Here is a 27,390-nt window from a genome sequence, read left to right on the forward strand (position 1 = left end):
TTACAAGGTAACTGTTTATAGTAGATTTGTCAGGGTTAAATTGGCAATAACATGGGTTCTCCTTAAAGGTACAGTCCATACCTACAATATCTGGGAATATAGCAGGCATGTGATCAGGGCTGACCAGGGGATTCAGGGGGCCTGGGGCAAAGCGGGGTAGCTGCGGCACTTGTATTCACCCGGAAGTGGTCCAGGTCTTCGGCGGCGGGGGGCCCTTCAGTCACTCCGCGTCTTCAGCAGCACTGAAGGGCCCCCCACCACCGAAATGCCGCCAAAGACCCCGGAGCAACTGAAGGGCCCACTTGTCCCCCCCTCTGGGTGGCCCTGCATGTGATTATCTACTCTATAAAGTTGTTGACTGATTGAAACTTTCCTTTTCCTCTTCCTTTAAGTGCTCTAAGTGCCTGAGCACAATGCAAACTGCCTGTTTGAACAGTAGCATCTTGCATCTGCTATGGCTCATATAGAGGAAGAAGAACTTCAAAGATCTGGAAGTCAGAGGAGGAAGGGAACAAAGCATTGTTCCCCATGACGGATGGAAATGGAGACTTTGTAGGCCATCATAAAAGTTATGCATGAGAAGGGAACACAGAGGTTATAAGGTGAGGGCCTAGATAATGCTATATGATGCCTCAATTATACCTTTGTAACCCCACTGAAGACGGGGGTTGACAGGTGTAAATGAAAATGTAATTTCACCTGAAGCAGTTTTATTGCTGCTGGTGATAAATGAAAATGAAAAAATGCAGTCTGGCTTTCAGAGCCTAGGTTGACTACACAGGACTTGTGGTTAGAAAAACACCTTTTAGTATGTAAACTGAGTACATTTGATATGGAATCAAGAAGACACCCAACTTTGCCAATTGAGAGACACCTCTCAGATTTTTTTAAGACTTTGTGAAATAGCTTTACAATTTTAGCCCCTAGTCTTGGAGTGACGTTGTGGGAGTGGATCCCTGTGCCCACCCATGGCCTTATTGAAGACAGGGGCAGAGTAGTATACATATATGCATAAATTCTGTACACTTCAATAAAAAGCAACTGTGCTGACAATTAGAGTGCATGACTTTGACACTTTGTCAAATTGTGTGTGTTTTTTAAAAAAAAAAATCTGAATTGGGAGGTTTTTTGTCTTTTTAAAGTTTCAATAGATTTTTCTTAAATTGTATTAAATTTCATTTGGAAACCTTAGCTTTTCCTGGTACTGTTTGGAGGTAAAAGTGCTGAAGAACTGAAAGGAAAGCTGTTTTCATGATATTTCCAGCCTCTTTGGAAGCAGGAAGCACCAACAATCTTGCAAAAACAGGTTCCAAGCTCAATTATATGTACACAAATGTTGGGATAAGCATTTAATTAGATTTTATGTGAACTTCTCTTCTTAGTGTTTTCAGTCATACACATAAAAATAGAAGACCCAGGATCTGGGTCCCCTAAATATGGGAGCATTGCATTTTACCAGATATAAGTAGAAAATTGGAACTTGGAATAGAATTTGTGACCAGGCTATGTTATACAAGAGATTTATAGATTGTATTAAATAAACAACAAAGAATTCTGGGAGCTTGGCCAGATTTGTCTACTGCTCCTGGAAATATTTATTTGTGATTTGTGCCTTACCAGTAACACTAAATCCAAAGGCAACCCAACAGGATGAAAATCTGTCCATCTATCTGGAACACAGTAATTAATTGTTTCTGATATAGAAGAGCAACAACTCAATAACTAGTAAAGAAAGACACTTCAGTGAGATTATACTAGCTGATAAATGACTTCAAATCCAGAATGCTATGTTTAAATATGAAAGAGGGATTAAAATAACCACTGTAAACTAAATGTGTGAGAAAACTACCAGGATCCAGGCTGTCATCACTAAACTATAAAATGGCAACTGAGGGTCTTGGTTTGGCAGTTGACTTAACTTCACATATTTCCGACAGCTATATATTTTGGATTAGTGCAATGTAGAATTGTGGCTTTGTCATGTTACAGGAAGCTCATAGGCAATACCTCCAAGTATAGCTTTGATTGTGGTAGGTTTCTTTTGTTTGTTTTTGTTTATTAATAGCCAATGAATTGGGAAAAAAATATCCAGAGACTTTTCAATTCCAAAACATGAGCCAGGGTCATGGATCAAAATATAGTGGACCTAAATAGGTTAAGAAAGATCAATGAATAAGATCAATGAGATCTGTTTTTGTGAGTAAACTACTTTTCACTGACAGTTTGTTCCAACATAATTACTTGGAGGTCACTGACTGTATTATTTTTCTGAAGACAAAAAAAAAAAAAATCTCCACCAGACAGCTTGCACTACATGTTGAATAGGCTCAAACTGACAAATACTGATCAAAAAGTGCAAATTTCACTTTAAAAGGAGGAATGAATTAAGACTTGAAAGACAGGATTTGATTTCCATGGAGGAATCAATTATCTTTCTTTGGTTTTAATAAAGATGTAGCCTTGAAGAATGTTAAAGCATCATAGCAGGATTTCAGCAATCAAATTTATCTTTTACCTCCAGCAGCATTTCTGGCAATCACCTGTGCTCTTAGGGTAATAATTCAAAACCTTTAAAGGGTTTTCACTGCAGAGAAATAATTTTTGCTACTGCTGCCTTCCAAATTTAATTAGTTATTTTATATCTTAGTGTTTGCACAGTGCTATTTGGAATCTAAGTAGTATTCTTATAATTCACAGTTATATACAGGTAAACCCTAATTTTATGGATGAACTGCAAAAAAATAACCCAAAGCTTTTGTAAAGCAAGGATTTCATAAAATTTGGAGAAATAATAACCCTAGTGAAAGGCTGGAGGCTGCAAAGGTGTATTGGATTAAACAGTTTAATAAATACGAGTGCATAAAACTGTAGTTTACCTGTAGTTCCTTCCATTTCAAAATATCTCAGTGTGCTTTACAAGATATTATATATGCCCATAGAAGGGTAGGAAGTGAAATAAAATACTATATTCATTTGAAACTGTAGGGAAATAATGAGGTATTATAAATGGAAAATACTTTTCCAAATTAGAATTGGTCCAGAACTGCAGATCTAACACTTCCACTCTTACAAAAGTGTTAAGGGATCTTTAAAATACACACTTGGTCAGGAAATAGTTTTATAACTTGTATAAAGGACTGGCAATGTATTAGCACAACCCCCACTACGACCATGCTGTGGCACTGATGTTATTGATCTAATCATCAGGGCAAATAATTTACGTGTTGCCTGCTATCATCCCATGACCTTTTTCAGCATTGCAGTTCTCCAGGTTTCTCACTCCCATTCAATAACTTTGCTTCAGATTAATTTTCCCAGAAAATTCATTTACATTTTTCAGGTGTAATCTTACTTTTTTATATCCCTGCAATAGCGTTTGTAAATATGTAGTTCAATAATATCTACAAATATGATTCATATGATATTTATTCCCCACTCCACATTATTAAAGGAGACTTTAAAAAAGGCCAGACCTAAAACTCTGTACCTAGTCTTTTGTAACTGCCTCTTATTTCCAATCCTGAACTAGTGCCAAGATTTTTGCCATTTTATGTAATTCCAGGCTTGGTTATTTGAAGCAGAGACCCTCTGGGCTTCTCTTTTCTATTTCATTACCTGTACCTTTAAAAAATGAATAAATAAAATAAAAGGTCACCTCCATGATCTTCAATACCAGTTTTGATCTCACAGCTAGTTTTAGATCTTTTTGGTCAAGTATGGCCCATTTCCACCTCTTCCGTTTATGTTGCTTCTGTATTAATAGCGCCCATCTATGATGACATTCCCTTCATGTGCATTATCACAGAAACTTTATTTTATGTTAACTTGGTAATAATATCTCTCATTTAGAGTAATTTCTATTTCTTCTTGCCTATTTCTCCATATTCCCTTTCTGTGGCATGGTCTGGTTTAAGGGACTACACATGTCACCACTGAGAAAGATACTGCCCTAATCAATGCAAACACACTGGACTACAGACATATTCACCTTGGGTCAGATCATCGGCTGACTTCAGTAGAACTATGACTATTTACACCAGCGGATGATCTGTTCTCTTGCCTATGAGGAAGGCCAAAATCATGTCAAAGTGAGTTCCTTGAAGGTCCATGATGTTCTTGTTAGACAGCTCCTTACAGTATTGGTGGAGATTCCTGCCCTCTCCTGGTGATGTGACACAGAATTTTGCATACTGCAAAGTAGCAATATGCAGTCCAAATCCTTTCCTTTAAAATGAGTTGGATGAAAGCTGGATTGTGGTAGTCAGTTGAGGATTCTCACATAAATACATTAAATTGCCAATTAATGCACAAGTTGGAACTATATAACCTCTTCGGATTACTGTACTGCTCCACAGCCTGGCTAGAACTCAAACAGCCCTAGTACTAGAGACAGCAAAGTAGTATATCTAAACTTGGGAAATATCACTGGTCATTTGGAATTAGGCTCAAACATCTCTTTAAGGGCTTTTATATTGAACCATTTGTGGTCTGGTGGGGTCTTACGTTTATTGTGAAAGTCATATTCCAGTATGAACTATCAAAATGAAAGGGATTGTTTTTTTAAACATATATACATAATATGAAAATATGCATATAAGAATTTGTCTGTTTCCTAAAAATTAATCAGTCATCTGTATTGTATCTGTTGTCCCTTGTCTCATTCTTAGATTATAAACTCTTTAGTACAAGGATCATCTTTTTGTTCTGTATTTGTACAGCACCTCGTACAATGGGGTCCTGGTCCATGAGTGGAGCTTCTACGCTGTACGATAATACAAATAATAAATAATAACAACAATAATTCCAGCAGGTAAGAAAATATCTACATATCGCCGCACCACATCAGGGAGCATGTATGAATTTTGAGAGATGCGCACATTGGTTACTTGACATTCAGCTAATCATAACTTTGAAGAGAGTTTTGTTACATAGACATTTTCTTTATAAATGAAGAGCAAGAAGAGGAAGCCCTGGAACGTTAATCCAATCAATTGTAAACAATGAAAGTATCCACAAGACATATTTAAAACATAACAGATACATTTCCGTGGCTGAGAAATACATACCACATTATTATTTTTTAAGTCTGTCAATGATATACCTGACTCCCATCTCTTGTTAGTGTTGGTAAGGAGCAGTAACTGCAGTAAATTCAGTGGAGTTTCATCACTGTACAACTAATTTGAGTAAGTTCAGGATTGGGTATTATGTCTCTATGGAGAGAGACAGAAGCACGCACACACACACAGACACACAGAGATTATACCTCATCAGGATCACTTATATTTGTTCACATAAACTGTGACTAGGACTGTACATTTATGTGAAATGACCGTGATAATGAGAACCAAATATTGTGCTGAGATAATGACACTGAGATAATGAGAAAAGGCAAATATGCTAAGATATGATAGAAAGCAATGTCAGTGCAGTTCATACGGGCATAAGTTTGTTTCCATTTTATTGTTTAAAAATTACACATTTCAGAGGCAACTAAGATGGTTCAGCATAAATATAAACCACAAAATGAATTTTTCCCCCACTCCCATTTACATCATGCTGTTATCTCAATTGGAAATCCTTTTTCATCAAACTAAAAACACAAAACAAAAACTATTCTCGTGTGTAATCTGAGGGGACGATCATTACCATTTGTAGACTGTGGTACCATCTGAGTTCCTTAATCTAACAACTATGAGAACCTCAGCCAGTCACGACTGTCACTTTAAAATGTCTCAACTGGAATTTAAAATGAAAAATGAAAAAAATGGGCTCAGTTCTCGGATATGTAAGTCATTGCCTCCTTTCAGACATGAATTTTTTGGTATTGCAATTGAGGTTTTCACTTTCTTTTCCTTTTGATTTTTAATTTAACAACCCAGTGTGGGTTAAATTCAAATCACTTAGGGCAAGATTGAGATTTAGCTTCAGCCTGGACGAATAGGTGACATGTGGCTGCTCCTAGGGAGGAATTGTTATTCTTGGAGTCTGTTCCTTCTTTGTTTCCAACTCATTAGTGGGGGAAAATAATTTACTGCAGCCCTTTAGCTGGTGCAGCTTGCTTCCCTCTCCAGGCCATCTCAGCTCCACTGACTGGCACACTGTGGGTAGGTAGAGCTGGGATAGTGGGGTGGAGGATAGATTTTACTTTCCCTACTCTCACTTTGCCCTGGTCTACACTATGAGTTTAGGTTGAATTTAGCAGTGTTAGATCGATTTAACCCTGCACCTGTCCACACGACAAAGCCATTTTTGTCGACTTAAAGGGATCTTAAAATTGATTTCTGTACTCCTCCCTGACGAGGGGATTAGCGCTGAAATCGACCCTGCTGGGTCAAATTTGGAGTAGTGTGGATGCAATTCAATGGTATTGGCCTCTGGGAGCTATCCCAGAGTGCTCCATTGTGACTTCTCTGGACAGCACTCTCAACTCAGATGCACTGGCCAGGTAGACAGGAAAAGCCCCGTGAACTTTTGAATTTCATTTCCTGTTTGGTCAGTGTAGCGAGCTGATCAGCACAGGTGACCTTGGAGTCCCAGAATCACAAAAGAGCTCCAGCATGGACCGAACGGGAGGTACTGCATCTGATCGCTGTATGGGGAAACGAATCCGTGCTATCCGAACTCCGTTCCAAAAGACGAAATGCCAGAATATTTGAAAAAAAAAAAGCCTACCAAAGAACCAGAGCGACAAACGCGCGCTCCGGGTCAGAGCCCCAGACATGCCGCTTCTATGATGAGCTGCATGCCATTCTAGGGGGTGCCCCTACAACTACTCCACCCCTGTGCTTCCCTCCTCCCCTACCCCTCCCGGGCTACCTTGGCAGTTATCCCCCCCCATTTGTGTGACAATTTAATAAAGAATGCATGAATTTGAAACAACAATGACTTCATTGCCTCTGCAAGCGGAGATCAAAGCGGGGAGGGGAGGGCGGTTGGCTTACAGGGAAGTAGAGTGAACCAAGGGGGCGGGTTTTCATCAAGGAAAAACAAACAGAACTTTCACACCGTAGCCTGGCCAGTCATGAAACTGGTTTTCAAAGCTTCTCTGATGCACAGTGCACCCTGCTGTGCTCTTCTAATTGCCCTGGTGTCAGGCTGTGTGTAATCAGTGGCCAGGCGATTTGCCTCAACTTCCCACCCCGCCATAAATGTCTCCCGCTTACTCTCACAGATATTGTGGAGCACACAGCAAGCAGCAATAACGATGGGAATATTGGTTTCGCTGAGGTCTAACTGAATCAGTAAACTGTGCCAGCAAGCTTTTAAATGGCCAAAGGCACATTCTACCACCATTCTGCACTTGCTCAGCCTATAGTTGAACAGCTCCTGACTACTGTCCAGGCTTCATGAGCCATGGGAGCAAGGGGTAGGCTGGGGTAGGTGCAACCGTGCGGTGCTGCCGACTGGGACAGCAGCCTGAGGCAGAAGCCTCCAGCTGGCATGATAGTCCAGGCAGGACTGAATCTCCATTAGATGAAACTTAAAGAAGAGAATGACCTGGAGTCATTCCCATTTTTACCCAGGCACCCCAACCAACCTCACCGAGGCCAGCCAGGAGCACCCATGTCTGCCCAGAAGCCCCCGACCAACCTAACCGAGGTCGGCCAGGAGCACCCACAGGATGATGATGATGGCTATCAGTCGTATTCTACCGTCTGCCGTCCGCAAGGCAAGGCAAGGCAAGGGGATGCTGCTGTGTAGCACTGCAGTACAGCATCTGCCAGCAGCACCCAGGAGACATACAGTGGCAGCGAGCTGAGCGGGCTCCATGCTTGCCATGGTATGTCATCTGCACGGGTAAGCCAAGAAAAAAGGCGAGAAACAATTTTTTGCCGTTGCTTTCACAGAAGGAGGGGAGCCTGATGACATTTACTCAGAATGACTCGCGACAATGTTTTTGCCCCATTAGGAGCTCAACCCAGAATTTCAATGGGCAGCGGAGACTGTGGGAACTGTGGGATAGCTACCACAGGGCAACACTCCGAAAGTCGATGCTAGCCTCGGTACTGTGGATGCACACCGCTGACTTAATGTGCTTAGTGGGGATACACACAATCAACTGTATCAAATCGATTTCTAAAAAATCGACCAGGGCCGCCCAGAGGATTCCGGGGGCCTGGGGTCTTCGGTGGCGGGGGGACCTTCCGTTCCGGGACCCACCGCCAAAGTGCCCCGAAGACCCGCGGCGGGGCCCCACCCCACTGCCGAATTGCTGCCAAAGCGGGACCCGCCACTGAAGTGCAGCCCGGTCTTCGGTGGTAATTCGGGGGCGGGGGGCCCCCACCACGGGTCTTTGGGGCACTTCGGCGGCAGGTCCCGGAACGGAAGGGCCCCCCGCCGCCAAATTACCGCCGAAGACCGAGCTGAACTTCGGCGGCGGGTCCCGCTTCGGTGGTAATTCACCAGTGGGGGGTCCTTCCGCCCCGGAGCGGAAGGACCCCCCGCCGGCGAAGACTGGGAATGGAAGAAGCTCCTGGGCCCGGCCCCGCAAGAGTTTTCCGGGCCTCCCTGAGCGAGTGAAGGACCCCGCTCCAGGGGCCCCGAAAGACTCTCGTGGGGGCCCCTGTGAGGCCCGGGGCAAATTGCCCCTCTTGCCCCCCCCGGGCGACCCTGAAATCGACTTCTATTAAATCGACCTAATTTTGTAGTGTAGACATACCCTTTCTTTCCTGCATGGCCATGTAGAGCTAGATTACAAATTAACCTATAGGCATGGGAATTTGGCCTTATGGTTAGTACTCAGGGAAGCTAGGTTTTAATTATCACTCTGCCACTAAGCCACTTACATATCTGTGTCTCACTTTATCCTTCTGTAAAATGCATATATTACTGTATAATCAACTCTCAGGAATGCTATGAGGTTTAATTGATTTTCTGTTTTTCAAAATGCTTTGAGATTCTCCGGATAAAGGTGCTGTGTAAGCACAGAGTTCTATTGGTATTATATAAGCAGATCTGCTTCCTCTAGCAAGCTTAGTATCCTGCCTCAATATAGACCACCTCAGATGCATTTTTCCTACTCTCTGTGTTTATACCTGCCCTATAAACGCCAGTCATTCAAAAATTAATCTGATTTATTTTACCAATGGGAATAGATCAGTGATGTATAGTTAGCATAATTTTTCCTCTTCAGCAGCTTCTGAATGCAGAAAATGGCAAAATATTTAATACTGAGCTGGATGCTCTAACTCAAATTTGACTCTTGTTAGAACATTTGTGAATTATACAGGCAAATAGCTTGGAGCCTATATACAGGAAGTAAATCCATTACAGAATAAAAGAGAAAGCACAATTTTCAGTTAACCATGTTGAAAGGAAAAGTATAAGATTCTAAGAACCATTTGGAGAGAATAATTTAATGATCTTTTCAGACTTAACAATTTGACAAAGCATGGAAAATAAGCTTAATATACTGCACAGTATACGCCAAAAGTCTAAAACACACCTTGACCCCACCAAATTTGCACCTCAGTCAGATGCTCAAGCACTCAGATTTACTCTCATAGCTGAATTGAAGGTGCAGAAATATATGAGGAAAAAGTGAGGGCATAAGTAAATTGAATGGCTCATTCAATGTCTTTTCTGTTTTTTCCAAACATATCTTCCAGACACAATAGCACAAAAATGGTTGATCTGAATATCTGATGTGCTTGCAAACTGAGCACTATTAAGATATTACTCAGTAGACATTTTGGTGGGTTGGTTTTCGGTCCTATCACTATTTAAATCATCATCATAATCATCATCATCCTCCCTAAACCATAGGTGCATAACGCAGAAGCCAAACAATAAAAATCATCCCTATCCTGGGCTTATTTTTCCAGATCTTTTACATTTTGATGTTGTAACACCACTTCAGCCATTAGTGAGCTATGGACTGTGCCTTTAGGTCAGCCGTTCTATCTCTTATCCCAAGGTTGCCAAAAAAATGACTGTTTAAGTAGCCTATTTTGCGGCATTCTTAAAAGATGTCCAAGAGACGTCCTTCTTCCATACTATTTGTATTGTGGAAGGTAGTTGTGCATATTCTAGGACCACCCCATTACTTACTCTACCAGTCCATTTTATGTTGAACATTCTATTTAAATCATAGAATCATAGAATATTGGGGTTGGAAGAGACCTCAGGAGGTCATCTAGTCCAACCCCCTGCTCAAAGCAGGACCAACACCAACTAAATCATCCCAGCCAGGGCTTTGTCAAGCCAGGCCTTAAAACCTCTACGGATGGAGATTCCACCACCTCCTTAGGTAACCCATTCCAGTGCTTCACCACCCTCCTAGTGAAAAAGTTTTTCCTAATATCCTAATATCCAACCTAAACCTCCCCCACTGCAACTTGAGACCATTGCTTCTTGTTCTGTCATCTGCCACCACTCAGAACAGCCTAGCCCCATCCTCTTTGGAACCGCCCCCCCTCAGGTAGTTGAAGGCTGCTATCAAATCCCCCCTCACTCTTCTCTTCTGTAGACTAAATAATCCCAGTTCCCTCAACCTTTTCTCATAAGTCATGTGTTCCAGCCCCCTAATCATTTTCATTGCCCTCCACTGGACTCTGTCCAATTTGTCCACATCCTTTCTGTTGTGGGCCTCACCAGTGCTGAATAGAGGGGACTCATCCCTTCCCTTGATCAGCTGGCAATGCTCCTAGTAATACAGCCCAATATGCTGTTTTCCTTCTTGGCAACAAGGGCACACTGCTGACTCATATCCAGCTTCTCGTCCACTGTAATCCCCAGGTCCTTTTCTGCAGAACTGATGCCTAGCCAGTTGGTCCCCAGCCTGTAGAGGTACATGGGATTCTTCCATCCTAAGTGCAGGACTCTGCACTTGTGCTTGTTGAACCTCATCAGATTTCTTTTGGCCCAATCCTCCAATTTGTCTAGGTCACTCTGGACCCTATCCCTACCCTCCAGCATATCTACCTCTCCCCTCAGCTTAGTGTCATCTGCAAACTTGCTGAGGGTGCAATTCATCCCATCATTCAGATCATTAATAAAGATGTTGAGCAAAACTGGCCCCAGGACTGACCCCGGGGCACTCCGCTTGATACCTGCTGCCAACTAGACATCAAGCAGTTGATCACTACTTGTTGAGCCTGACAATATAGCCAGCTTATAGTCCATCTATCCAATCCATACTTCTTTAACTTGCTGGCAAGAATACTGTGGGAGACAGTACGAAAAGCTTTGGTAAAGTCAAGATATATCACATCCACCACTTTCCCCATATCCACAGAGCCAGTTATCTCATCATAGAAGGCAATCAGGTTGGTCAGGCATGAGTTGCCCTTGGTGAATCCATGTTGACTGTTCCTGATCACCTTCCTCTCCTCCAAGTGATTCAAAATGGATTCCTTCAGGATCTACTCCATGATTTTGCCAGGCAACTGAAGTGAAGCTGACCATTCTGTAGTTCCCTGAGTTCTCTTTCTTCCCTTTTGTAAACATAGGCACTATATTTGCCTTTTTCCAATCATGTGGGACCTCCCCTGATCACCACGAATTTTCAAAGATAATGGCCAATGGCTCTGCAATCACATCAGCCAAGTCCCTCAGCACCCTTGGATGCATTAGATCTGGACCCATGGACTTGTGCATGTCCGGCTTTTCCAAATAGTACTTAACCTGTTCTTTCACCACTGAGGGCTGCTCACCTCCTCCCGACACTGTGTTGACCAGTGCAGCAGTCTGGGAGCTGACCTCGTGTTTGAAGACCGAGACAAAAAAGGCATTGGGTACTTCAGGTTTTTCCACATCATGTGTCACTAGGTTGCCTCCCCCATTCAGTAAGGGTCCCACACTTTCCCTTACCGTCTTCTTGTTGCTAACATACTGTACCTGTAGAAACCTGTTGAAATCATGACCTCATACTCTTGTGTGTGTGTGTGTGTGTGTGTGTGTAATGGCACACTAGCTTCTGCTATAGTTAAAGCTGTCCTAGTATTTCTATTCTAAGATTCTTTTACCAGGGAAGGGTTAGACATTTTCTGAAGGACAAAAAGCCTTCCTCAAAGTAGTTCTTATTACTGGGAAAAGATTAGATGAAAGTGAGTTAATTCTATGCTTCTGTAATTCCCTGTGTGTGGGATCTGTTCCACCTCCCTTCTTGAAGAGAGCAGCTTGCAGGAATTTCTAAAACAGAAATAATTTCCCTACCATAGCATACAGGAATAAATTAGTATCCCTTTAAATATTTGGTGCTCACTGTGTTGTATATTCTGGCAGAAAATTCCCAACATGCTTTATTAGTAAGTGTGGTTGTTTGGGACCCTACTGTGCTCAGATGGTGTCTTCAGATTATTTTTGCATGTAAAGAGCAAAAGATAATACTTACACAGGGATGGATAGGGATTCAGAAGAGAATCTTTTGCTCAGCCATCAGAGTTTTGCTATTAATGGGAGGAGCAGTCTCCACAACTTCACAGTATTTTTGCATGCTGGGAGGTAACTTTGGGACATGTAAAACTTCTTCCTCATTTGGCTGGCAGCTCCATTTCAGAGCTCAGCTGTGGAAAGCCTTCTTAGGACACAAGAATTGCTTCCCTAGTAAGATGCTGAAGGAAACTTAACGAGCATTTTGTAACTTCCAATATAACTTTCATGAGCCAAATTGCCATACATGATGATAGGGCAGGGTTGATATCACAACTTTGCTACTGGAAAGTGCACACACAATGTCAGATTAAACAAATAAATAAACCGTCCTCTCTTGAATGAGGTGAAGGCTCTATTGTGTCTGATCCTTGGATGCTTGTATAGTTTAAAGGGCCAGCAGCCATAGTGGTGTATTTCAGGTGGATACTGACCCTTTTCTTGTCTATATTCCAATGTTTCTCAAACCTGGATGAATGTTTATATCTGAAACTACCAAATTCCCTATTATTTGTATTTCTTTCCATGATACCTCTAATATCCCTTATCCAGTGTGGCAGACCACCCCTTAGCCTTTTTGCAGCATTTACATGTTCAAAGCACAGGTCCCAGTCACTTTACTTGCAACTCTGAGTGCTGAGTTCTGGGCTTTCAAGTTAGGCACCTATAAAATAAGGAATACAACCTGTGAAAAGTTTACTTTAAGACCAGATTTTAAAGGTATTTAGACATTGCTCCATTCAGTGTTGCAAGGCCTTAAGTAATTTAGACAGATAAGTCCTATTTTCAGACCCAATGTAGGCATTGATTTCAATGAGAACTGATTTTCTTAAGTATTTTTGAAAATCCCACCAGTTGCCTATTTGCATATGTAGGTGCCTAAATACCTTTGAAAATCTGGCCCTGAAACTTGGAATGCCGAGCAGAATTCTGGAAGAGGCAGGGACAGAATCTAATTCTCCAGGATGGTCATCGTTCCTCTTCCTGCAATCCCTTGCCTCATTCACTACACACCTTCCAACCTCTGCAAAAAATGAGGTGCTGTTCTACAGACAACCATGTCATTAACTGCACAACCATGATTCATGCCTTTTGTTACATCCTAGCAGTGCACTGAATGAAGCAGGGGTCCTGTGGAAAAGAAGTATGGAATCACAAAGACATGTATCTAGGATTGACAGGTGTCTGGTTTTTGACTGGAATGCCTGCTTGAAACAGGAACCTGGTGGCTCCAGTCAGAACCGCTGACTGGGCCGTTAAAAGTCTGGTCAGCAGTGCAGCAGGGCTAAGGCAGGCTCCCATGTGGCTCCCAGAAGTAGTGGCATGTCGCCCCTCTGAGTCCTACACATATAGGCAGTCAGGGGGCTCTGCGCGCTGCCCCCCAGCTCCAGGCGACAGCTCCACAGCTCCCATTGGCCAAGAACCATGCCTAATGGGAGTTACAGGGGTCGTGCCTGTGGACAGGGCAGTGCACAGAGCCATCTGGTGCCTCCACGTAGGAACCAGAGGGAGGACATGCCACTGCTTCTGGCAGCTGCCTGAGGTAAGCACCACCTGGAGCCTGCACCCCCTTCCATGCTCCAACCCCCTTCCCCAGCCCATATCCCCCTCCCACCCTCTGAACCCCTCATCCCCAGCCAGGAGTCCCCTCCTGAACCCCAAACCCCTCAACCCCAGCCCTGCCCCAGAGCCTGCATCCCCAGCCAGAGCCCTCACCCCCTCTTACATACATCCCAACCCTGCCCCAACCCGGAACCCCTCCTGAACCCCAAACCCCTCATCCCCGGCCCCATCCAGAGCCTGCACCCCCAGCTAGAGCCCCCTCCCACACCCCAACCTCCTGAGCCATCCCAGTGAAAATGAGCAAATGAGTGAGGGTGGGGAGAGTGAGCGACAGAGGGAGAGGGAATGGAGTGAGCAGGGGTGGTGTTTCAGAGAAGGGGTGTGGTCTCAGAGAAGGGGCGGGGCAAGGGTGTTCGGTTTTGTGGGAGTAGAAAGTTGACAACTCTAACCATATCATAATACATATGCGCGAAGAGGTTGAACTATGGTTGCATAGGTATCCTTAATTCTGGCATCACCTAACTTTTGAGTGCTTCACTTTGCAACCTTAACATATTAAGTGAAATTGCAAGCCCGTTAGCGATGATTTTTAATAAATCTCTAAACTCGGGGGGTTGTACCGTTTGACTGGAGATTAGCTAATATAGTTCCTATATTCAAGAAGGGGGAAAAAAGTGACCCGGGTAACTACAGGTCTGTTAGTTTAACATCTGTAGTATGCAAAGTCATGGAAAAAAATTTAAAGGAGAGAGTGGTTACAGACCTTGAGGCCGATGGCAACTGGGACAAATTACAGCATGGTTTTATGAAAGGTAGATCGTGCCAAACCAACCTGATCTCCTTCTTTGAGAAAGTAACAGATTTTTTAGACAAGGGAAATGTGGTGGATCTAATATATATTGATTTCAGTAAGGCGTTTGATACGGTACCGCATGAGGAATTACTGGTTAAATTGGAAAAGATGGGGATCGAAATGAAATGAAAATCCAGAGGTGGATAAGGAGCTGGTTAAAGGGGAGACTGCAGAGGGTCGTATTGAAGGGTGATCTGTCGGGTTGGAGGGGGGTTACCAGTGGAGTTCCTCAAGGTTCGGTTTTGGGTCCAATTTTATTCAATCTATTTATCGCTGACCTCGGAACCAAAAGTAGGAGTGGGCTGATAAAGTTTGCAGATGACACCAAGTTGGGAGGTATTGCCAATTTGGAAAAGGATCGGGATATCCTCCAGGGAGATTTGGATGACCTTGTAAACTGGAGTATTAGTAACAGGATGAAATACAATAGTGAGAAGTGTAAGGTTATGTATTTAGGGATGACTAACAAGAATTTTAGTTATAAGCTGGGGACGCACCAGTTGGAAGTAACGGAGGAGGAGAAGGACCTAGGAGTCCTGGTTGATCGTAGGATGACTATGAGTAGGCAATGTGATGTGGCCGTTAAAAAAGCTAATGCGGTCTTGGGATGCATTAGGCGAGGTATTTCTAGTAGAGATAAGGAGGTGCTAGTCCCGTTATATAAGGCGTTGGTGAGACCTCATTTGGAGTATTGTGTGCAGTTTTGGTCTCCCATGTTTAAGAAGGATGAATTCAAACTGGAACGGGTACAAAGAAGGGCCACTAGAATGATCCGAGGAATGGAAAGCCTGTCGTATGAAAGGAGACTTGAGGAGCTCGGTTTGTTTTCCTTAACCAAAAGAAGGATAAGAGGAGATATGATTGCACTCTTTAAATATATCAGAGGGATAAATACCAGGGAAGGAGAGGAATTATTTCAGCTCAGTGCTAATGTAGACACGAGGACAAATGGATATAAATTGTCAGTCAGGAAATTTAGGCTTGAAATTAGACGAAGGTTTCTAACCATCAGGGGAGTGCAATACTGGAACAGCCTACCGAGGGAAACAGTGAGGGCGAAGGACCTCCATGACTTTAAGATTAAGCTGGATAAGTTTATGGAGGGGATGGTATGATAGGATAACGGGTTTAGTCAATAGGTCAATAACGTGCCACAATGGTAATTAGCACAAAGGGTCAATGATAGGATATTGTTAGCCTTTTTCCAGAGGGTCTGGCTGGAGAGTCTTGCCCGCATGCTCGGGGTTCAGCTGATCGCCATATTTGGGGTCGGGAAGGAATTTTCCTCCAGGGTAGATTGGCAGTGGCCCTGGAGGTTTTTCGCCTTCCTCCGAAGCATGGGGCAGGGGTCGCTTGCTGGTGGATTATCTGCTACTAGAAGTCTTTAAATCATGATTTGGAGCATTCAACAGCAGAGTCAAGGGAGAGAATTATTTCAGGAGTGGGTGGATCGGCTTATGTGGCCTGCATCTTGCAGGAGGTCAGACTAGATGATCATAATGGTCCCTTCTGATCTTGAATTCTATGATTCTATGATTCTATGAAGTATCAAAGGGGTAGCCGTGTTAGTCTGGATCTGTAAAAGCAGCAAAGAATCCTGTGCACCTTATAGACTAACAGATGGTTTGGAGCATGAGCTTTCATGGATGAATACCCACTTGCATCCGAAGAAGTGGGTATTCACCCACGAAAGCTCATGCTCCAAAACGTCTGTTAGTCTATAAGGTGCCACAGGATTATTTGCTGCTTTTAACATATTAAATATGTTGTTTGTATAATTACTAGGTTTCTGAAAAAGCAAACTGCAGAAACAGGAATTCCATGATGTGGAATCCTACTGACTACCACAGGGTTCATCATCAGGATTAGAACCTTTAGATTTCATCCATTCTGCAACTTGAGTTTACAGAATAACTGCAAAGATAGTAGTAGGTTGTTATTCTTCAGGTGGACCAGAACAGGTCACACACTTTCATGGATATTTGCTGATAGCTGAGGAATGGTGAGACTCAGGAATCTTTTTCCATTCTCTTGTTCTGCCCTAGCTTGACTTCTTCTGCCTGTGTAACCTGCAGCCTCTTCCTGTACCAGTGGTGTGTCTACTTCCCACACACAGCATAGAATCATAGAATGTCAGGGTTGGAAGGAACATTGGGAGATCATCTAGTCCACCCCCCTGCTCAAAGCAAGACCAATCCCCAGACAGATTTTTGCCCCAGATTCCTAAGTGGCCCCTTCAAGGATTGAACTCACAATTCTAGGTTTAGCAGACCAATGCTCAAACCACTGAGCTATCCCTCTGCCCTCAACTATTTATTCTACCTTTCTCTGACCCACACTGTGCTCTTTGTTGCAGTCTCAGTCTCATTAGGATTTAGTTGACAAACTCTGAGCACAACTATACTGAGCACATACAAACTGAGATTTTTGCAAATGCTATAACACCTCTGGATTACATAAGAACATAAGAACATAAGAAAGGCCGTACCGGGTCAGACCAAAGGTCCATCTAGCCCAGTATCTGTCTACCAACAGTGGCCAATGCCAGGTGCCCCAGAGGGAGTGAACCTAACAGGCAATGATCAAGTGATCTCTCTCCTGCCATCCATCTCCATCCTCTGACAAACAGAGGCTAGGGACACCATTCTTACCCATTCTGGCTAATAGCCATTTATGGACTTGGCCACCATGAATTTATCCAGTCCCCTTTTAAACATTGTTATAGTCCTAGCCTTCACAACCTCCTCAGGTAAGGAGTTCCACAAGTTGACTGTGCGCTGCGTGAAGAAGAACTTCCTTTTATTTGTTTTAAACCTGCTGCCCATTAATTTCATTTGGTGACCCCTAGTTCTTGTATTATGGGAATAAGTAAATAACTTTTCCTTATCCACTTTCTCAACATCACTCATGATTTTATATACCTCTATCATGTCCCCCCTTAGTCTTCTCTTTTCCAAGCTGAAGAGTCCTAGCCTCTTTAATCTTTCCTCGTATGGGACCCTCTCTAAACCCCTAATCATTTTAGTTGCCCTTTTCTGAACCTTTTCTAGTGCTAGAATATCTTTTTTGAGGTGAGGAGACCACATCTGTACACAGTATTCGAGATGTGGGCGTACCATGGATTTATATAAGGGCAATAATATATTTTCAGTCTTATTCTCTATCCCCTTTTTAATGATTCCTAACATCCTGTTTGCTTTTTGACCGCCTCTGCACACTGCGTGGACATCTTCAGAGAACTATCCACGATGACGCCAAGATCTTTTTCCTGACTCATTGTAGCTAAATTAGCCCCCATCATGTTGTATGTATAGTTGGGGTTATTTTTTCCAGTGTGCATTACTTTACATTTATCCACATTAAATTTCATTTGCCATTTTGTTGCCCAATCACTTAGTTTTGTGAGATCTTTTTGAAGTTCTTCACAATCTGCTTTGGTCTTAACTATCTTGAGAAGTTTAGTATCATCTGCAAACTTTGCCACCTCACTGTTTACCCCTTTCTCCAGATCATTTATGAATAAATTGAATAGGATTGGTCCGAGGACTGACCCTTGGGGAACACCACTAGTTACCCCTCTCCATTCTGAGAATTTACCATTAATTCCTACCCTTTGTTCCCTGTCCTTTAACCAGTTCTCAATCCATGAAAGGACCTTCCCCTTTATCCCATGACAGCTTAATTTACGTAGGCGCCTTTGGTGAGGGACATTGTCAAAGGCTTTCTGGAAATCTAAGTACACTATGTCCACCGGATCCCCCTTGTCCACATGTTTGTTGACCCCTTCAAAGAACTCTAATAGATTAGTAAGACACGATTTCCCTTTACAGAAACCATGTTGACTACTGCTCAATAATTTATGTTTTTCTATGTGTCTGACAATTTTATTCTTTACTATTGTTTCAACTAATTTGCCCGGTACCGACGTTAGACTTACCGGTCTGTAATTGCCGGGATCACCCCTAGAGCCCTTTTTAAATATTGGCATTACATTAGCTAACTTCCAGTCATTGGGTACCGAAGCCGATTTAAAGGAGAGGTTACAAACCTTAGTTAATAGTTCCGCAACTTCACATTTGAGTTCTTTCAGAACTCTTGGGTGAATGCCATCTGGTCCCGGTGACTTGTTAATGTTGAGTTTATCAATTAATTCCAAAACCTCCTCTAGTGACACTTCAATCTGTGACAGTTCCTCAGATTTGTCACCTACAAAAGCCAGCTCAGGTTTGGGAATCTCCCTAACATCCTCAGCCGTGAAGACTGAAGCAAAGAATCCATTTAGTTTCTCTGCAATGACTTTATCGTCTTTAAGCGCTTCTTTTGTATTTTGATCATCAAGGGGCCCCACTGGTTGTTTAGCAGGCTTCCTGCTTCTGATGTACTTAAAAAACATTTTGTTATTACCTTTGGAGTTTTTGGCTAGCCGTTCTTCAAACTCCTCTTTGGCTTTTCTTATTACACTCTTGCACTTAAGTTGGCAGTGTTTGTGCTCCTTTCTATTTGCCTCACTAGGATTTGACTTCCACTTTTTAAAGGAAGTCTTTTTATCTCTCACTGCTTCTTTTACATGGTTGTTAAGCCACGGTGGCTCTTTTTTAGTTCTTTTACTGTTTTTCTTAATTTGGGGTATACATTGAAGTTGGGCCTCTATTATGGTGTCTTTAAAAAGGGCCCATGCAACTTGCAGGGATTTCACTTTAGTCACTGTACCTTTTAACTTTTGTATAGTTCCCCCTTTTGAAATTAAAGGCCACAGTGTTGGGCAGTTGAGATGTTCTTCCCACCACAGGGATGTTGAATGCTATTGTATTATGGTCACTATTTCCAAGCGGTCCTGCTATAGTTACCTCTTGGACCAGCTCCTGCGCTCCACTCAGGATTAAATCTAGAGTCACCTCTCCCCTTGTGGGTTCCCGTACCAGCTGCTCCATGAAGCAGTCATTTAAAGTATCGAGAAATTTTATCTCTGCATTTCGTCCTGAAGTGAAATGTTCCCAGTCAATATGGGGATAATTGAAATCCCCCACTATTATTGTGTTCTTAATTTTGATAGCCTCTCTAATTTCCCTTAGCATTTCATCATCACTATTACTGTCCTGGTCAGGTGGTCGATAATAGATCCCTACTCTTATATTTTTACTAGAGCATGAAATTTCTATCCATAGAGACTCTATGGAACATGTGGATTCGCTTAAGATTTTTACTTCATTCGAATCTACACTTTCTTTCACATATAGTGCCACTCCTCCCCCTGCACGACCTGACAAAACATTTTTGTAAAATCTCTGGGAATTAAAACAAAATTATTTTTCTTAACACTTTTTTTCCCAATTAAAATTAATTTCCAAATTAAACAAAATATAGCAGCCTTCGAATAGAAGTTTCCATAATATAATTGCTTCTTTTATCTTGGAATAGAACAACCTTTTAAAATATAAAAGTCAGAATATTATCCTTGATTATCAAATTGTTTAATTAATATAACTTTTACAGAATGACAATATAATATATAACTTTGACCTTATTTATTAGCCTTCAGTGACTTATTCCTACCCTCCCGCATTATGCTGAAGCTTGCAATTTCTATATTATCTCACAAATAGAAGGCAATATGATAAAGCTATTGTCATCTTTCACTATTAAAGTCATTCTTATCAAAATTTATATGTCAAGGAAGCAGGCTTTATTTAAAAACTGGTCATGGATTATGCACAGTATAACTGACCACTTCACAACACAATAAACCCAAATTGCTTTAAGTTTCACTAACATTTTTGGACTTTTAGTAAATCCAGTAAAAATTACATTATTTTAAAGAATGCCTGACAGCCTTGTGAAAATTTCAAGTGAAAATTTTCACTAGGTTATTATGGCTACCAGTTGGCAATTGGTTTTTGAAATAAAGCAATGAGTCTATTGTGCTACTGGTTACTGGAGGTACTCGTTTTACAGCAGAAATCAAAAGAGACTGGTAGAAACAAACCAATCAATGCTCCCCTTCCATGAAACCTAAACCATGATCCTGCATTTGCAATCTCATGGTTATACCTTTGTATCCACATGAAGCCCTGTTGACTTCAGTGGAGATCCGCCTAGATCAGTGTTTCTCAAACTGAGGTCACCACTTATGTAGGGAAAGCCTCTGGTGGGCCGGGCTAATGGGGGCTGCTGGAAGTGGTGGTCAGTATGTCCCTCGGCCCGCGCTGCTTCCAGCAGCTCCTGTTGGCCTGGAGCAGCCAGTGGGAGCCGCGATCGGCTGGACCTGCAGACAGGGCAGGTAAAAAAAACAGCCTGGCCCGCCAGGGGCTTTCCCTACACAAGTGTCGACCCCAGTTTGAGAAACACCAATCTAGTCCATTCCTAGTGCTAAAAGTGACTGCAGGGTTGGTTTGTTTGTTTCTGCTTTGGTTATATCTATTTTCATTATGCTATGAATTTCACTGAGAAGCATACAATGAAAATACTGGAGTGGAAAATATTTTGACTTTTTGCACTCCAACTAATCAAAATAAAAGGGAACAACAATCATTCATTTATCTGAAAGAGAGCACCAGGGATTATTCATCAGAAACTCCCCAGAACTGGAAGAAATTCCTTCTTGACCTCCAGTACATACATACATACATACAGCCTGGCCAGAGGGCAGCAGGAAAGGGTTAGAAGGGAGCCTTATTCCCTGTAAGGGGAAGAAAGTTTGCTATAGATTAACTAGAGCACCTGATGCCAATTAGAGCACCTGCAGTCAGTCACATGATAAAAACCCCCTGCTTCAATCAGACAGTGTGGGAGTTGGAGCAGAAAGGATAGGTATTGGAGCAGAGAACAGTTTGGAGGAGTTGGAGCAAAAAGAATTGGTGTTGGAGCAGAGAACAGTTTGAAGGGAAGCAGAGGACAGTTTGGAGAAGTGCTGCGGTGGGCTAAGAAGTCCTAGACCCCAGATAAGGGGCACCTGGCTTGTGCAGAGGGAGGGCAGGAAACTCCCCCCCCCCAAGCTGAAGGGCAGGAGAGGGAAGTAGCCCAGGGGAAGGAACCGTCAGTTCAAGTGGTTCGCCACTATCCTCAGGGCCCCTGGGCTGGGAGCTGGAGTAGAGGGCAGGCCCAGGTCCCTCCCTCTCCACTCCCCTCCTCTAGGACACTAGTGGGGCAATTAATATTCCAATTTAGGGGTAAGAAATGGTGCCCTGGACCCCCCGCAAAGAAGAGAAAGCGTGAGACCCATCATAATAGTGCTGGCAATTTGCCACAATACACACACACACACACACACACATTCACTGCATAATATTCCTTCTTAATGTAAAGGCCTTCGGTAGGGAGTGATAAGACACTTATCAGTGAAACTCCCTAAGGATGAGGATTTAATCTAGGAAAGTCTCCACCAGAAATTGAGGGAAAGCAATGGGAAGCTCATTAGAGGGTAATCACTCTTAGCAAACTCCCGCAAAGTTATATATTGGATAATTAAAGCATTTTACAAAGTGGTGAGGAACCTGTTAAAACAGAAGTACCAAAGTCTACTGTATCAAATATAAGCCTAGGTATTTGTCATATGGAACACAGATTCATATATTTTAAGACAAGAAGGAACCATTGTGATCACCTAGTCTGACCTCCTGCACAATCCAGGCCAAAGAACCTCACCCAATAATCTCTGCATTAAGCCCATGACTTCTATTTGAGCTATAGGATATCTTTTAGAGAGACATACAGTCTTGATTTAAAGACTTACAGTGACAGAGAATCCATCATATCCCATGTTAAGTTGTTTCAGTAGTTAATTATCTTCACTATTAAAAATGTGTGCACTTTTTCTAGCCTGAATATATTTTTTTTAAGTTAGGACAGCAGAATTGGACACAGAATTCCAGTAGTCTCACCATATATAGAGGTACTACGATCACCTTCTTCCTACTTGATATTCTCCTGCTTACACATCTGAGGATTATTTGTGGTTTTAGTGACAGTGTTGCAGAGGGATCTCATGTTCAACTGATTATCTGCGATAACCCCTAAACCGTTTTTAGTGTCACAGCATTCCAGGATAGACCCCCAATTGTGTTAGTGTGACCTACATTATTTTTTTCTAGATGTTTGTCCTGGCATTCATTAAAACACATTTTGTTCAAATAAGTATAGCTGCCTAGAGGATGACAACTGCATTTTGCAGCAACATCTGAAGTTTCTGAATTTGTTGAACAAAAAAAGCATTTTTGAACATTTAAATTAAAACAGAATTTTATTAAGGCATGTGTGGGGGCTGCTAGTTTGGGTATTGGCCTGAGATGTAAAAACTCCAGGTTCAAGTCCCTGCTCTGCCTGACGCAGAGGAATTTTTCATCAGAGATCATTCCAAATCAGATAAACCAGGGGCTTAATTGTGGATCTTCACATCCCAGGCCAACATCCCAACCATCTAGATACATATTATCTCACTGTCTTAAAAACCTTCCTGATGAAAGTTTTGTGGAAACTGATATGTTTCCATGAAACATTTCAGATTCAGCAAAAATGTTCTACAAATGAGACCACCTTCCTAAGTGATCCATGTTGGCCCATAAAAGTGACCTCTCCTCATCATTATTTATCACTCCATCAGCTTTTATGTCATGTGCAAATTTTACCACTATGGTTTTTTGTTTGTTTGTTTGTTTGTTTGTTTTCTAGATCACTGATAAAGATATTTAATAGCTTTGGGCCAAGATCAGGACTGCACTAGAAACACTCAACTGGATGACAATTCCCATTCACAAATACTTTTTGTGACCTATCAGATACCAGTTTTTAATCCATTTAATATCAGCTCCATTATTTTATATAGTGTCCATTTATTTATCAGAATGTCAACGAGACTGAATCAAATGCCTTAAAGAAGTCTGAGTATATTATGTCAACAAAGTTACCTTTATCATCTTAAGTTGTGATCTCATCATAAAACAATATCAAATTTGTCTCACAACAACTATTTTCATAAAACCATTTTGATTGGAATTATATCAATTATTACTATTTGTTCTTTAATGATTGTGTCCCATGTCAGCTGTTCCATGATTAGTCTGGGACTGGTGTTAAACTAACCAGTTTATAGTTTACCTGGGTCATCCCATTTATCCTGTGAAATTTTGGCATGACTTTGGCTTTTTTCTTCCTACTCAATTTTTCTCTGGATTGTTTACAGCTTTAGGAATGGGCCTTTTTAAAGCAACAAATTACTGACTGCCTTTATATTCTGTTTGCACATAAATTAAATTAAGTCATAATTCCCTGCACCTGGGAAGCCATATATTCTTAGGCCTGTGATCAATTTATCTTTATCTACCAGAATGAGGTCTAATATAGTATTACCGTGAGATGGATGCAATACACTTTGTGCTAGAAAGTCATCTGCATTTTTAGGAGCTCCAATTATGTTAACTGGTGGTAGTATGAGACCTTCATCATATGTCCCTCAGATTGAAATCTACATAAGGTATTTCTCATATTGAAACAAAGGCCAAATCATGCTTGCTTTACTTCTGTCAGCAATGGATCCATTTGTACGAGTAAAATTAATAGACATGTAAGCTGACAGAAATTAAATATTTTTGTTTTCATTTTCTGCCTTTGAACTTTATTTAGTAAATGTAGCTAATTGATAACATGTGCGATAAATTGCTCCCACTGAAGTTAATGGTAAGATTCCTATTAATTTTTTAGGTGCAGCATTGGACCCTGGAAGCGCAGATATCTTCAAAAGACTGACCAAATGCTCCACCAAGCAGACCTGAAGAAATGTTGATTCTCAGTCAGTGTAAGTATAATGTACCAATACAAATAAATAAATAACAAGATCATTAGTTTCTTCAGGAAATGTGCAGTCCTGTCATATGATGGTACATTATTTGCTGTAGTTATGACATAATTTATTCCAATATAGAAATATTTTGGAAAATTATTATCCTAATTGTACTTTGCAATTGGTGACAGTTTTCCAAATATGAAGTGGAATTTTTGTATAATAGAAACTAGATTGAGACTTTATGACTAACTACCTATGTAATGTTCAGCATTCACCGTGCATAAATACATGGGCATTGTCAAAATTTCTTCCATCTTCCCCTTACTTCAAGAGGAAAGTAAGTTACTGAATCCTTTTGTAGGGTGTGGTTTACTTCCTCCTCAGGCTCAGCAATGCTGTCTGACTTCCCATCTCATACCAACAGAGGGAAATAGCCCCACCCCACTCCTAAATTATTTTGGTTATTTCCCTGTGTGGCCACATCAGTCATATTCATAATCTAACACTAAGCATCTAGTTCAGAATTCTATCATTTTCATCTATTGTAAAAGGGAGGAGAACTAGGTTTTAAAAACAGAATTCACAGAACAATTAGGAGGTACATACAGTAAAGCTGATAACAAATAAATTATTAAATTTATTTTAGAGAAAAAGTAAGTTGCTTCAACTCATAAATGTACATTAAATACTTTAAAAAAAGTTTATCGTAGCATTTCTTACCTCTACAGATAGGAACTGGGAAATCCCATGATGCTGTGTTCACTGAGTTAGCTATGCAGCTAAGCTGGGGGTGGCCATCCAAAATGTATCCAGTTACACAGCTGTAGCGGATTTTATCACCAACATCAAATTTCGTACCAGACAAGATACCCTTTGGTGGAACTCCTGGATTGCCACAAGAACTACTCTGTAACTCTGTAAGGGAAAACATATGTATTTATTTATTATCATATTTATATAAATCACTGTCTATACTACTTTTACAATTTGTAAAAGTAAATTGTGACCATTTAGGGCCAGGGATGTGTCTTCATGTGTGTTGGTACAGCACTTAACACAATAATTCCCCTGTGCTGATTTGGCCCTTTGAATGTGTGGTATATTGAGAACGGTGTTGGAATTTCAAGCTACGTAAGGGATATATAGCACAGATATGCCTTGGATGATTAATAACTACTGATTCCTTCTGGCCCTCAAAAATTAGAAAAGCTATCGACCTCAGTTTATCCCAAAATAGGATCCACCTAAGAAATAAAGAAAATAACATTGTCTCACATGATATGAACCACTTTCTTTAAGGACCCACAGATCAGCCAAAGTTGGGAATTCCTCTCGGTAAGAATAGCAACTAAAATGGTTAAATGAGAGTTCTGTTAATTACCTAGGCAAGAATCTTTCATAATTTCCATATGGATAAAACCGCTTTCTCCCTCCCAACTTATCTAAAAAGAAATCTAAGTTACCAAGTAAGAGTGACATATTGCCTTCCTATGCAAAGTGGCTCATTACACATTGAGTGGATTAAAAGATGGGTGGGGAAGCTTCAAGTTAAGGAAATTAGATATGATTGGCTGTAAGATGGAAGATCAAATTGGGTAAACAGTTACCCCAAGAAATCCAAGACACATGTTTTCACCCCAAATTATAAACTATACATCGTTTTCGTTGTAAATCAAATATACCATGGATAATCTGTCTTTCACCCCAAATTAGGAGCTGCACATTTGCTTGCCTTGTGAGTCAGATCTACATCATTCTATAAATAATGTGAAATGCTTATGTACGATCAAAGAATATCTGGAGTATGTCCTTCAAAATTAGAAGATTATAAGGGATTTTGTTGGTTTTCATGGTAAATAGTTGTTGACTCTAGAAGTAATATAAATTATCTGGCACAATGACAAAGGCATGTTGGAAGATATAAAACAGAGCATAACTGAAATATTAAGAGAAATTGCTTAAAAGTGGGGATCCCAATTAAGAGTGGGTGCATGAATCAAACTTAAAAAGCCTCTGATGAGAAAGGGATCGCATAAATTTGTTATACACCAGTGTTCTCTACTGAATACCAGTGGAAGCAGCAGAAAAACTAAGAACTAAAAATCTAAGCATCCACTTGGCATTAAATAACCATATTTTATAGCTTAACTCATGATAAGTCCAAGCAGAGTAGCCTAAAATGGATTGAAAACAATAATTTCAAGCAATTGCTTTTAATATGCTAAACTTTTCTTTTTTGGACCAATCCAATCAAAGGGTAGTAACCATACTCAGTGCCTTAAAGACAAGCAGATCCTTCGAGATGTCATATATATGTTAGAAATTAAGAATTTATGATCACAAGTAAATGTAATAAGAAGTCTTGGTAATTTGTATTGTTCCTTTGCTCCTTGATATAACTGATGAACCTCAACTTTAGTCTGTGAGAATTGCTTACAAGACTGTACTGTGGTTGTTCACACCTAGAACATTGGTTGTGTCTACACCTGAGTTGTGAACTGTAGATTGTATACTAATGTGGTGCTGGGTGAATTAAAAAATTGTTGGTTGGTTAAGAATAAGCAAGTGTTCCTGTAAGAAAAATACCGTTCATGTTAAAAGCTGACCTGATAAGAACCCAATGTTAAAACTAGTAAGCTAATACTCCCAGGACTCAAATAACAGGGGTTACACTACTAACTCTTATTCAAATGTCAAACCTAGTTTGTTTAATTTCAGATTTAAGAATCTGAATTAAAAAAAAATGGCACCGTGGCAAATTCATAAATTGACCCTCTTTTATGCTTTCAACTATCACTTTAAGAACGGGGCTTTTTCCTTGTCC

The 27,390-nt window shown here is 41.2% G+C and overlaps 1 protein-coding gene across 2 annotated transcripts in view; it reads right to left on the bottom strand.

Moving 5' to 3' along the window:
- Positions 1-27,390, bottom strand: part of CSMD3 (CUB and Sushi multiple domains 3) — a 1,158,685-nt gene that overhangs the window by 898,984 nt on the left and 232,311 nt on the right. For both annotated transcript variants that reach the window (XM_039525141.1, XM_039525140.1), the window contains exon 4: positions 25,287-25,481. In XM_039525141.1, coding sequence (XP_039381075.1) covers positions 25,287-25,481 — 195 coding nt within the window. The remainder of the gene's footprint in view (positions 1-25,286; positions 25,482-27,390) is intronic.

This window comes from Mauremys reevesii, linkage group 2 (genome assembly GCF_016161935.1).
Source record: "Mauremys reevesii isolate NIE-2019 linkage group 2, ASM1616193v1, whole genome shotgun sequence".
Taxonomy (NCBI): domain Eukaryota; kingdom Metazoa; phylum Chordata; order Testudines; family Geoemydidae; genus Mauremys; species Mauremys reevesii.